General features: G+C 40.2%; 1 protein-coding gene across 1 annotated transcript in view; it reads right to left on the bottom strand.

Moving 5' to 3' along the window:
- The window catches only part of LOC135480268 (gamma-aminobutyric acid type B receptor subunit 1-like), a 122,494-nt gene that overhangs the window by 34,139 nt on the left and 73,848 nt on the right, over nucleotides 1-14,507 (bottom strand). Inside the window, exons 7-11 of the mRNA XM_064760062.1 lie at nucleotides 12,745-12,884; nucleotides 10,410-10,515; nucleotides 9,477-9,540; nucleotides 9,107-9,184; nucleotides 7,870-8,020 (exon numbers count right to left, since the gene is read on the bottom strand). Coding sequence (XP_064616132.1) covers nucleotides 7,870-8,020; nucleotides 9,107-9,184; nucleotides 9,477-9,540; nucleotides 10,410-10,515; nucleotides 12,745-12,884 — 539 coding nt within the window. The remainder of the gene's footprint in view (nucleotides 1-7,869; nucleotides 8,021-9,106; nucleotides 9,185-9,476; nucleotides 9,541-10,409; nucleotides 10,516-12,744; nucleotides 12,885-14,507) is intronic.

The following is a 14,507-nucleotide window of genomic DNA, read 5'->3' as shown; positions in this document are numbered from 1 at the left end:
TCTCCTCCCCTCCTGTAACAACAGGGTTCAATGCTATGAAATCTTTTGTTCTTTCCTTCATCGCATGACAATTATCAGTACATTGTGAGCAAATAAAACACCTAGGTAGCAAATAAAACACCTAGGTAGCAAACAAAACACCTAGGTAGCAAATAAAACACCTAGGTAGCAAATAAAACACCTAGTAGCAAATAAAACACCTAGGTAGCAAATAAAACACCTAGGTAGCAAATACTATGAAACACCGCTGTGAATTGGACCATTTTGTGTTGCCCATCTGCTAATCTTCCATTGGTGCTCTGCGACATGACAAAAATAACCAAATTGTTGTGTTTACTTCAAATTCCAGATTTTTTTTTTACTATTTTATGCTTTTTATTAGCCTGAATAACAAAAAAAAAAACAAAACAACAAAACTCATTCTCTCACTGATTGACCCCGTTTTTTCTGATTAGGTTGGAACGCGCCAAAATAAAGAATTTTTCAGGATAGGCCTTGCAAATAAGCCCGGGCAACACTATAAACAACTCCACCAGCCTCCTGTCAATGGCCATGCCATCAGAACATACCGTTAGCCATTGTAACAATCACTCGGGTCTGTCTAGAGCCATGACGCAATGCCAATTTATGATCTTTCCACACGTTTATTAGGTGGGATTCACTCATGTGCCCCTGGGTAGATAATGAGGCGGCCTCTAATGAGAGACTTATCAAGAGGTATATTCTGGTAATTGCTGTCAGACCCTGGTCAATGCCCAGTCAACTATGTTATACAGATAAAAGGAAGTCAGAGTTATTTGTGGATACTTACACCTCATTAGTGCATGGGTGATATTCCACAGGGATTCTAACGTCGTTCTGATTGCTCTAATGATCATTATATGCATATATATATATATGTATATATATATATATATATCAGAACAGATGGCACTGGCCTTGGTAAGCCTTGTTAATGAGGAAATTAAACAGGTACAGAGTTGTCGAATCCACTATAAACATGATATTAATTAACGCGGGAGTTCTGTAGCGCAGTTTAACCTCTCTTTAAAAAGGAAAATAGTGAGTCTGAAATCCTCTGGTATTTTGTACCTGCATGTACAGTATCTTAAAGCCAGCGGGACCTGTCAGCCAGACCAATGCAATTCAACAAAACTGAACAGTCAAATGATTTATTCATTTCATTCCTGTTTACCACCTTTGTTAAACAATGTCCTAAAATGAAGTCAAAATCAGAGTTTGTCCATTCTGTTTTAAAATTTGTACTTCACAAGTTAATACAATATATCATATTTTGTAAAGCAGGTTAACTTTCAATTCACCAATGCGGTTGCTGTGAGTTCAAGTCCAGCTCCTGTTGGTTTCCTCTCTGGCCGTATGCGGGAAGGTTTCCCAGCAACCTGTGGATTGTCATGGGTTTCCCCCGGGGCTCTGTCCTGTTTTGTTCCACCATAATGCTGGGTGCCGACGCATAAGTGAAACATTCTTAAGTTCGGTGTAAAACCCCAATCAGATCAAAGAAATTTTCAATTTTCGGGCACTTCACTTTCTAATTTGCATTTTCCCATTTTGGGGCGACTGATGTATGTTAAACTTCCGACAGAACAGGTTTTCCCAAAAAAATATATCAGATGTAAGCAGGTTAATTTTACACAAGGATCAAACCCAATTACAATTATACACTGAACTGTTTTCTGCTGTTTCTGTAGCTAAGCTTACACATTCTAAAAGTTTTTGCAGAAAAAGTCACAAACAAACTGGATTAAATAGAATTACTCAGTCATTTTGTATTCAATAGCAATGTCAAAGTCAAAGACCTTCAAATATCTTAAAAATAAAAAGAAACAATGTTCTATCAATTTGTTCCAATGTTACAGAATTTCCTTTCTGATAAATTTCTTAATCCAGGGGGAAAATTGAAACTCTGTTAAATGGAAATTCAGTGATGCTCTTTTGTAAAAAAACAAACAAAAGACCCTTGTACTCCTTTAACCTAGGGATAATTTAAACTCCCAACAAAAAAAACCCACATTTTTTCCTCTAAAAACTTTTTCTCCAAAAAGGTTTTGAAAACTTTTTTGGATAGCCAACACAGTGAAGGTTAGTTGAAAGATTTCCGTTTTTAATCAGTCCTGTTTAACTTGAGATATGCCTTATCTAGTGTCAACTGCCTCAAAGGCTGTGTAAAAATTCACTTTGACAGAAACGATTTGAACCTGAGGGGTAGGGGAGTAAGGCAACAATTAGCCTGATTCTCTCCATGTATCTGAAGAAATTTAGCAGTATTGAGCAAAGAGAATCGACTCTCCTTGACACTGCACAAGGTGAGACCCTCACGACATGTCATAATAATTCTACCCCTAAACCAGGTTGTCAGATGTAATTTCTTACATGCTGGTTTTAATACCTTGCCTGAAGTAAAACATTTCAAAAAGCCCTTAGAAATCTAAGATCTCTACAAACTCTAAGAGAAATTACCCACAATGTAACAAGTTAAGTTTAAAGCTGAGGCCTCTGTGGCCAAAGGGGTTAGCACGCCAGTGCAGCGCAATGACCCAGGAGCTTCTCATCAATGCAGTTGCTGTGAGTTCAAGTCCAGCTCTTGCTGGCTTCCACTCCGGCCATAGGTCTGGTTTCCACCTACCATACAACTGTTTGCCGCAATCGTATAAATGAAATACTCTTGAGTACGGCGTAAAACACCAATCAAATAAATAAATAAGTTTAAAGTTTATACTGAAAACTTTAAACATCTTTATAAAAGCTTGAAATACATAGTTAGCTTGCACCACTAAAACTTTATCAGAAACTATGTACATGTATATAACTGTAAAGCTGTTAGCCAACAACATTGCCAGGGTCCATGCTATAAGAATTTTACCATTTCTGTTAGTCTGCAAATCAAATGGCAAGAGTATACAGCGAACAAAAAAATTGAAAAATAAATTCAATAATAAAATAAACAAAATACTCTAATTCCTCAACCTTTTCACACAAGAAAGGTCATGCACTGGCTGATTAAAACAGCGAAATACGGTCAGCTGTTTTGTTTTGGATTCGTGGTAGAGCTGTGTGTGTCCTGCTGTCAGGTGAAGGTATCATATTGCAGACATCATGTAAGGGTCATTTGTAGCTTTGTTGTTGATAACAAAAACTGTCGCCCAGTTGTCTGACTTCACAAGGACACAGAGAACAAAAACATGGCCACTAAGATGAATATAAAGATTTCATGCCAATACGTTACTTATAACGTCCAAGTAAAATCATCACGCAGTCATCAGCAAGGAAATCCCCTAATGGCTGATTGCAAGGATCTTCGGAGAAACATGTTAGAGAAACATTGTTAAATACAATATAAAATTCACTCTGTCTCATCTTAATGCTTAATAAGATTTTCTGACTATTCAAGGTTTTCTTATCATGTCAATATGTTTTTAAAAGAAGCTATTGTGGGTACAGTCCACAATTCTCACAAATTAAAAGACTTTTCATATTTATGTTCATACCCTCCTCTAACACTGAAAAAACATGATTCTGCCTATAAAACAAGCATTTAAATTGACGAGGCCTTACAGCTTGCCTGTCATATTAATCCAGTGTACAACATCGCCTACTGAAGGTTGCCGTGCGACGGAGCCACCTTTGTACTGATGTCCGCCTAACACGAAATGATGCTTCCTGATTCAGCTTGCCTGCCAAAGATTGTAGCATCATTTTTCATGCTCACTTTTTCTATTTTTCGAGTGGAAAAACGCCTCCTGCTTGCCCTGTAGTGGTGACAGCTCTAAGCCATCGGGCTGCTTAGAATCAAGTGATCTATCCCCAGGAATTCCCAAACATAATGACTTGTGCATACCAATGGATTTCTTTGCCAATTGATCACAAAATCTGATTCTGCAACAAGTGGATAAGAATGTTCAAGTTGAACAAGTATACAATGTATGAGAGGGAGCACAAGTCGAAAATATTATCAAAATCTGAAACCCCTCCTGACACTTCATGCGCTTTAATCCTTAGTGATCGGCGATGAAAACATGGGGCTCTGTGTGGAGATCTGGAACTCTGGGTGGTGACATGGGGCTCTGGGTGGAGATCTGGAACTCTGGGTGGTGCCATGGGGCTCTGGGTGGAGATCTGGAACTCTGGGTGGTGACATGGGACTCTGGGGGGTGACGTGGAGATCTGGGACTCTGGGGGGGGTGACATGGGGCTCTGGGTGGAGATCTGGAACTCTGGGTGGTGACATGGGGCTCTGGGTGGAGATCTGGGACTCTGGGTGGTGACATTGGGCTCTCAGTAGTGAAATGGGAGCTCTGGGTGGTGAAATGGGGTTCTGGGTGGTGACATGGGGCTCTGGGTGGAGATCTGGAACTCTGGGTGGTGACATGGGGCTCTGGGTGGAGATCTGGAACTCTGGGTGGTGACATGGGACTCTGAGTAGTGATATGGGGGCTCTGGGTGGTGAAATGGGCTTCTGGGTGGTGACATTGGGCTCTGGGTGGAGATCTGAAACTCTGGGTGGTGACATGGGGCTCTGAGTAGTGAAATGGGGGCTCTGGGTGGTGAAATTGGCTTCTGGGTGGTGACATGGGGCTCTGGAACTCTGGGTGGTGACATGGGGCTCTGAGTGGAGATCTGGGACTCTGGGTGGTGACATTGGGCTCTGAGTAGTGAAATGGGGGCTCTGGGTGGTGAAACGGGGTTCTGGGTGGTGACATGGGGCTCTGGGTGGAGATCTGGAACTCTGGGTGGTGACATGGGGTTCTGGGTGGAGATCTGGGACTCTGGGTGGTGACTTGGGGCTCTGAGTAGTGAAATGGGGGCTCTGGGTGGTGAAATGGGCTTCTGGGTGGTGACATTGGGCTCTGGGTGGAGATCTGGAACTCTGGGTGGTGACATGGGGCTCTGAGTAGTGAAATGGGGGCTCTGGGTGGTGAAATTGGCTTCTGGGTGGTGACATGGGGCTCTGGGTGGAGATCTGGAACTCTGGGTGGTGACATTGGGCTCTGAGTAGTGAAATGGGGGCTCAGGGTGGTAAAATGGGGTTCTGGGTGGTGACATACGGCTCTGGGTGGAGATCTGGAACTCTGGGTGGTGACATGGGGCTCTGGGTGGAGATCTGGAACTGGGTAGAGATCTGGAGCTCTGGGGGGTGACATGGGGCTCTGGGTGGTGAAATGGGGTTCTGGGTGGTGACATGGGGCTCTGGGTGGTGAAATGGAGCTCTGGGTGGTGACATGGGGCTCTGGTGACATGGGGCTCTGCGTGGTGACATGGGGCTCTGGGTGGTGACATGGGGCTCTGGGTGGTGACATTGAGCTCTGGTGACATGGGGCCCTGGGTGGTGACATGGGGCCCTGGGTGGTGACATGGGGCTCTGGGTGGTGACATGAGGCTCTGGGTGGTGACATAGGGCTCTGGGTGGAGATCTGGAACTGGGTAGAGATCTGGAGCTCTGGGGGGTGACATGGGGCTCTGGTGACATGGGGCTTTGCGTGGTGACATGGGGCTCTGCGTGGTGACATGGGGATCTGGGTGGTGACATTGGGCTCTGGGTGGATATATAGGTTGTATAGAATGAGAAAACCACATATCCTAATTCCTTAACCTTTTCACATATGAAAGAGCAATTTTCAATGCCATTTATGCACATTTTTAATTTGATATTGGAGACAAAACTACACTGGCTGGGTTGACCAATTTCAGGGCTTCACAAAAAGTATAATTTCGTAATCAGCCTACTGAATAATGCCTTCAGCATATGCTTGATTAAGCACCTTGCAAACATGCTAAATGGTCGAACACTTACAACATGGGTTAGGCACACAAAGTCCCTTTTAGGCAATGCCAGACTGCAATGTCATGTATGGCAATGTCAGACTATCAATAGCATGTCTGGCAATGTCGGACTATGAATGGCATGTCTGGCAATGTCGGACTATCAATGGCATGTCTGGCAATGTTGGACTATGAATGGCATGAACTGTCTTTGTACAGTTTCTCTTCCAAAACTGACACTATATATGTCTTTCTTCACAGAAGCTCCATTCAAAATGCCCAGGTGATCTTTCTTCATGGAAGCTCCATTCAAAATGCCCAGGTCATAAGACGGCAATGAAAAATCCTGAAGTTCTGACCACAGATAGATTTGAGGGTTTGACAGTGATGCTAACTGCAATTTATTAGACATCACTGGACTTAGAACTACTCAAAATTCTGTGTTGCCATTGCATTTAACATACAGTAACATTAAAACAATCACGGTAACATTTTGGGAATGATGGTAATAGGCCCCATTTTACACCGGAAAGCTAGACTATCCCATCGATTACCTCATGTGGTAAACCCCCAATTGATTGGACACACTATAGACTGTCTGTCTGCCTGCAGTGAAATCTGAAGACAGATTAACTAGTTAATCTGTGCAGAACAGCCTCATTGGTTAGGGATTTGGGTTTTTAATTGTCGCATTCACATTCGTTTGAGGGTTTCCCCCGGGTTTTACCTGAATTCCTCCTACCATACGGCTGATCACCATCGTAGAAGTGAAATATTCTTGCATATAAAGTAAAACCATTATCCAGTAAGTAAAACCATTATCAAGTATGTAAGTAAATTTAACTGAGACCGTACTACAGTATACCTAATTACTTAGCCATATGCAAGGGCTCTGACATTATACATCTGACATTAAACATCTAAATTCCTTATTTTTATCAGAAAATGTTGACGAGTTCTGACATACATTATGCTGTAACTCCATAATGTCAGTGAGATGAGTGAAATGGAGTCTTTTATATTAAACTTTCTGCTTCTACTCCTTCAGTGTTCCAGTAATCTGTCATCTCCTTAACTCACCTGTGTGATGTAATTAACCTTTTTCTCACCTGTTTTATTTATTGAGGCTTAGTTTTCCCTCCTCACCCTGATGCCTGTTTAATTGGTCTGACGTGAGGCTTTGTTTGGAGTATTTAATAGGCTTTGCCAACAATCAATACCCTACTGGGAAAGCTGACAAATGCTTTAGGCCACAAATAAAAAATTGTTTGTTGAACGTCATTTGGCATTGTGTGATAAAGCATGCCACACAACCAAAAACTGTCCTATTCAATCTGCCCATTCTCACTAGCTTTATCCAATGTTTTTAAGAATCTTGTTGTTTTCAAATTCCTCATACATGCAATCTTCCCGAGGCACTTACATATGCTACATGATGAATAATGTGATATGTTTTAGACCTGGCTTGCTGGAGGAAATAATGCAATTTAAAATCTTCCTTGTTTCAAGCAGATGAAACTAACGTCATCTTCACAGATACAAGTCTAAGAAATATAAACCATCTGGAAAGGCTTTCGTTTTCAGAGAAGGTGGATATACTTCATTCACAGCCTTTGCCATATACATGTACGGGTTATTTAAAGCTAGCCATTATCAATACATGCACCATGTGGTAAACAAGAAAGATTGAGCCTGATAAACATTACACCGTCACCCCTAAAAATGTGGGCAACAATCCGCACCCATGGGAATACCTATCCACACTGTTGTTTAACTGGCAATACCAATTTTATGTTAAAAAATCCACAAATGGTATCAATATAAAACTGAAAATACACTTCGTTATATTGTCCTATCTAAAGCTTTTCATGAATTTCCTGTTTTTCAAGGGCTTCTGATCATGTATTAAATATGTCTTCAACAGAAAAAAATTGCCGAGAACTCCAAATTTTTCACTATTAGATGGTTTTCCAGTTTTATTTTTATATCCTTCTCCAACATACTGTCCAACTGTAATACAAAAAGTCATATTGGTTTAGCCTTATATGGTTTCCTCGTACAGTTATTAATACTTATCAGGTGAATACTCACCGTCTATGTCTGTTAAGAGTGTTGAAAATGAGAGCTGCCACCCCAGCTGTGATACCCAAGGTTGCTAACCCACACATGGCAAAGAATACCCCAGGAGACACGACTCGCTGAAACTTCACTGTTCTGGTCCGGTCAGGGGGAGGGCTGCCACCTGGAGGGTGGTAACAGATCTGCTATAAGGATCAGTGGCTTTTATTCTTCATCACAACATTTCCCCTAGTGCATGCGTATGAGGGTGCACTATAAAGTGCCTGCACTACCACTGCAGCTGGTATGGTACGATTCTGCACACTACACATGCATGTAAATAACAGTCTGTACATTTTGGGAAACAACCCAAAGGTTCTTCAACCTTTTTGCATTTTGCAATGTGTTTTTTAAAGCATTGTCTGATGGCATTATTCTGTGTTGGCTGTTAAAAATTATGCTTTTTGTAATCTGCCTTGAATCTGGCCAATCCAACTAAAATCAAATTTAAAATATGCAAAAATTGCACTGAAAGTTGCTCTTTCATATGCGAAGTGGTTGAGGGATTAGGGGATTTTGAATAGAGTAGCATGTTTTGGAATGTGACATCAAATGGGGTAAACTTTCCTGCCCTTAGTATAAACTCAGGTCCAAGCTGTGTAGCCTATTGATCAATCCTTTGCGATGACATTTCGTGGACAAACTGGTAATACTGCCATGTATTGCAAGAAAAGAATGTTCTGTACAGCCTGGGCCTGAGTAACCATTTGACAGGAAAAAGTACCGCATTAGATGATTAAGCCAGCTACCCTAATTCCTCAACCTTTTTGCATACAGAAGAGCAATTTTAATGCAATTTATGCACATTTTAAATTTAATTTCTGGAAACAAAACTACACTGGTTGAATTGGCCAGTTTCAGGGCTTCACAAAAAGTATAATTTTATCAGTCAAAACAGAATAATGCCTTCAGAAATATGCTTGAATAAATACCTTGCAAAAATGCGAAAAGCTTGAAGAATTACAGTAGTGTGCTTCTCAGTAGCTAATTCAGATGAAATACAGAGAATAATAATCAAATGCAGTTTTCAAACCTGGCAACAGTGAGTGTTAATGTCATTAACATCAAATGATTAACAGTAACATCTTCCATTTTTTGATACAAATATGACATAATGTTACTGTATTAATAATGATGAATAAGAGCTCTCCCCCCCACCCCCTCCGATAACCACACCTGTGTGATATAACTGATAACAATTTACATTTACCTATCCAAATCTCGTTATCCAGCCAGGTAAGATTGTCTGCCATAGAGTCGTACTCTCCAACTTGATGGTACACTCCATCTAAGTTTTGTAATGTAAAAACAACAATTAGATGTCAAAAAATGGAATATCTGTTAACTTAAACAGTACAAAAGAATAATACATGTATGCTTACATGAAGTAGTGGTTGTATGGATATAAAATGGATAATTCTGGAAGCCAATTTTTGTTCAGATATATAAAATGAATTTGTTGAGGCCATGCAGAAAGCATACTTGTTAAGTGTGAAAGTATGCAAAACAAAATCAAAAAAAAAATGGCTGAAGTACCTTTGTTTTACTTTAATACTATTATGAGGTACATTAAAACTTACTTATCATCTGTTCTATTTGCGTGCAGGCAATTCTGTCCCCGGATGATGAGAAAGCCACCTCTCCCTAGGACAACAAGAAAATCATCACAAATATTTCCTCTCTTACATGGATCAACATACGGTAAAAACAGACAATATAACATAAAACTTGAATCTTCCAGCAAGTCCACTGGGAAAGTGTGTATGTATGCGAGTGTCTTTTCTGTCATGGACAAATTTAGTCTTTTAGGGTACACGTAGAGGGTAAAGCAAATAATATAATACAGCCTAATAAGGAAGTCTTCTTAATATGAAGTTTAGGATGCACATGAACTAATGAAAGTACAAAAACTCGGCGTTCTTCTTGGGATGAAAAATGGCGTCGAACTAATATGTTTCTAATTAGACACCAACGGTCAGTCCAGAAATTAAGCAGCCTACTGTGGTAATGAGAGGTTGCATTAGGGGCACGAAGTTGGTTCTCGATGCTGTTATTTCTCAACACTTGAGATCACTGATGGAAAAAATGCATGAAACAGAAGGGGTCATGAAATAATATATATATTTCTCATTTTTTGGGGCATGACTTTCGTCATTTTCCTTAAAACCGTACCGTTCGTTTCATAGTACTTTTTCACGTATACTTTAAGTACCTTATATAAAGGAGGACCTAACACAAGATAGTTGAAATTTCCAGTACACGGCTCAAGACCAGTGTGAGAGCCTTAAAACCCAAGGGCGTGTATAAGTGTGTTTATAATAGGTGTTTATATAAAGGTAGCACTGTGTAAAAGTGGGGGATGGAGTGGCATTAATTATCTTGCTTGTCCATTATGGTAATATAAATCCATTCATCCTATGGCATGATTGATTACCTCTTAAGTTGGCACTAGAAAAAAGACTCAAATAATTTACCGTTTCTCGTATGTCTATTGACAGAAATCAATTGCTCACCGACACACCGAGGAATTTGGTACTATTCATGGCTGAGTAGATCTCATCCGTGATTTCCTTATTTGTATAATCAAAATCTTCCAGCCTCATGCCCCGCCTCTTAAGTCTGAAGAAGAAGAAATCGACAAACAAATCCCTGAGAAATGGTTAAATGGTTTTCACAACACACTAGACGAAGTCTCCACCAGACTGTAGAAACGACGTCAATATACCCACATGATTGTGTTTAGAGAAATTTTTTTTTTCTTACGACTGACTGACATTTTGTCACATGTACCCTGCAGCGATGTATAAATGTATAAAGATAGGAAGAAAAAAAAATCTGGAAAGCTATGGGACTTAGTTTTAGGCCATTTGAAAGACCACCGCATGCTTGGCAAACAAGAAAGGTAAAAATCCATACCAAACAGATGTTTGGTCACCCATCTCAAACAAACTCAATTGATGCGTTCAAAGAATGTCATGTCTGGTTAAGAGAATATGCACCATCGATAATTATGTTATTAATAAAACATATCTCGGAATATGTATATATGGAACTTCAATACCCGCCATGTAATTCTGTTCCTTTTTGTTCATTCACTTCTTTTGTATTGAGTTTTGCTTTGAAATCACTTTTAATCTCAAAACTCTTAAATCCAACATACCCTACATACTGTATAAATCAATAACCTTTTCAAAAAGCACATTTTTTCAGTAAAATTTACACATACAATAAAAAAATTATGAAAATGATGATAAAACTGATATGTTTGTGTGACTAATGATGCAAGCTTCAAAAAAACTTTTTTCCTCTACACCACATAGTTCTCTCGGAATGTTTCAAAACTTTGGTGGCAGATGCAGTTGGAAAGATTTCAGAATTAGTGTACATACTGTCCATACGTATGCATGTTTATATTCAGGCTAACTTACCTCTTCAACTAAAAAAAACAGAATCCAATATCTGCTGCTTGTCTTAATTATATGTATATCAGTCTATGCCAAACTTTTCAGTGGGAATTTCAGAAAGTATTCCTCGATTATACCTTTTTCTGGTTAATGTTTTCGGCAGAGGACTACATGTGAGATGTCTATATTACAACTGTATGACAAAGTATATGTACATATGTATATAAGTAAAACCAAAGACAAGACTACAGTGCGATTCAACATTGTTGCAAACAAGTCTGAATCACTAGTTTACACAACCGTTTTTTCTGTGATGCTGGTAAAGTCAAAATTGCTTAATTTCACCAAGACTGGAAGGTAGGTGAGACATCAGAGATAAGTGATCTATTCTTGCTGTACAACCAAAGTGTGGTCGTTTCACATTTTCACCTCTGTCCGAGGTTTTAGTCAGACTTGTTTACAACAGCAACAAAGAATGGTACAGAAATCTTCATGGAACAATTCCCTAAGATCTATCCAAACCACTACCAGAACTAGACAGGAATCAGACTGCCAACAGCCACATTCCTTTTCACTTGCTTGCTTCCATGCAGGTCTTTTTACAAATACTGAATGATTTATACAAAATTCAAGCATATTTCACTTGTAAAGGACAGCGATTAGGTTTCTGGGTGGAGGAAACCAACTGAATCCAAAAAGGAAACCACTGTGAGCCCAAAGGACACCAAGTAGATCCTGGCATCATTCTTCTTGGATTTAAGTAAAAAATTTCAAATTAATTTTCATAAATTAATATAAGTTCAAATTCTGGTTAAGTTATTGTACACAAATTTAAGATAAAATAACAGAAAGGAACCACACTAAATTTTATGGTTGAAGTTTCGACTAAAGTCTAAGATTGCTCCATGATCACGGGGCCAAAACTGCAAGCCAAACTGAAGCATGCACCTTGACAGTAACTGAAAAATCTCCTGATGTAATTACAATGTGGCGGGGCCAGTAAGAAACGCATAATCAGGACGAATGATCTCAATGGTCCAGAACCACCGGTTAGATTTTTTTTTGATTGGTGTTTTACGCCATACTCAAGAATATTTCACTTATACGACAGCGGCCAACATTATGGTGGGTGGAAACCGGGCACAGCCTGGGGGAAACCCACGACCATCTGCAGGTTGCTGCCAGACCTTCCCACTTACGGCCAGAGAGGAAGCCAGCATGAGCTGGACTTGAACTCACAGCAAACTGCATTGGTGAGAGGCTCCTGGGTCATTATGCTGCGCTAGCGCGCTAACCTACTGAGCCACGGAGGCCCCTGCCACCGGTTAGAACTGATCGAGGCAATCTAACCTACACTGCCCTCCTATCACCAACCCCCCATGGTGGACATATATACATTTGTCACCTCCTGATAAATTCTGGTAGCAAATTTGTTGTGACAAACCTTGCCGATGCTTTATTCAGCGCCAGAGCCAGCGCCCAGACAGCGTCGTATGCTAACGGCGCCTCTGGGTATCCAGGCACTTGTGCGGTTTCCGTCACATTCAGCTTCCTGTCCAGACGCTCCTTGAATTGCTGCGATGTCTGTAGAAAATCAATACACAAGACTGATTGACTGAATTGATTTGTGATGAGTCAAATATACAAGCCATAAAGTGACACAGCAATATTGTATATCAGGATGATAAAAGCCAGTATTCATTATGGCCTTATAATGGCCTAAAATTTCAACTCAAAATTTGCAATTTTTAAAAGTAAAACATACATGTAAATGTGGTAAACCATTACTTTTGATGCTGAAACATACATCTTTCAGATAGGATATTATCTTATCTTCTAAAGATACCTCAAGACAACCTTTCTCAGATCAAAAGAACTCTAAGAATCAGGAAAAATGTGTATTTTAGTCATGGGTGAGATTTAGATCATCTAGCCTGTAACCATACATTTCCAACTTGAATTTGCTCCAAGAAAAAACATTGTTACTAAAAGCGGTTGATTTGGAAACTGATTTCAGAGGTTTAATATGCGCTGTCTAGAAGCTTATGTCTCTGATATATGCAGTGCAGCAAGGTCAATACCAGAGTATACAAAAGATGCTATTAATTTTTGTTAAAAAAGATACAGAACGAAAATCCATATACATGTAATAAGAGAGGCTGTTTCAGGTGAGACTGGTTTCACCGTAAAGCCAGGGAGACAAACCCCACTTTTTTTCCCCGTCAAATCTGACCTGTATGCTCAGGGTGCGGTTAATAGTTAGTAACAGAGTGTAGGGATAAAGTTTCAGAGTAATCTATAGATGCACGGTATTGTAATTCAGCCCAAACACAGGGCAAACAGCCACATGGTACTTAGCGTGAGATTCAAGAGAAACCAAAGTTGGCGGACACGAGACGGCAGCATTCAGAACAGATGAACATAGATATCTTCAAGTGGCAAAACGTGTGTTTATTACAGCAAAATAAAAATATTTCAAGAAACAAAAAACATGTCGTTCTGGCTCGCCATTCTCCATCATTTTTTTTTTTTTTTCACAACTTTTGCGATGCAGGCACATACACTGCCAACTGAGCAATCAGCGATGCAGGCAAGTATAACCGTAAAATGTTGTTTTTCATTTACAGCTATACGGAATGATACTGTTTTATACCCCGCGTACTGAAATGGACGTATCCACTGGTAGGTCATAGGTCAGTGGCGTTTGATCTGCATTGCCGATCTGGTCCAATGCATAATATCTCGTTTTCCATTGATGGATAATGATTTTCTGAAAATTCACCAGTTTCTCTTTATAGCCCATAGGAAGTTTTCGGGCAACATGTGTCCTACGTCTGACAGATTATGCCTGTGCATGAACTTATGCACCCATGATGTGGATGCCTTGAAGTTTTTGGCTTCCGGGGCGGATTTGGTGAGTGTCAAGGCTCTTATACCAATTTCAACTGCTGAAACAGCCAGGCCTTCCTTTCTTTTATCCTTGATATATTCCAGCAGGTTTCTCTCAATCTCAGGGAATTGAGGGCTACTTCCTCCACAGGCTCGTCGGTTCCAGGGCACCCTCTCCAGTTTACATTCAATCTGCGACCTGACATTACTCTCGCACGTGGAGAACTCTCGTCCAGTGGCGCGGTTACCATGAGCCTCAGCATAGCGAATGTCCTGCAGTTTTTCATTTACTTTAAATGTATTGCGTCTTGACATATT

This window comes from Liolophura sinensis, chromosome 13 (assembly GCF_032854445.1).
Source record: "Liolophura sinensis isolate JHLJ2023 chromosome 13, CUHK_Ljap_v2, whole genome shotgun sequence".
Lineage (NCBI taxonomy): Eukaryota > Metazoa > Mollusca > Polyplacophora > Chitonida > Chitonidae > Liolophura > Liolophura sinensis.
Note: the sequence above shows the minus strand (reverse complement) of the source record. Positions and strands in the feature narration are given on the sequence as shown.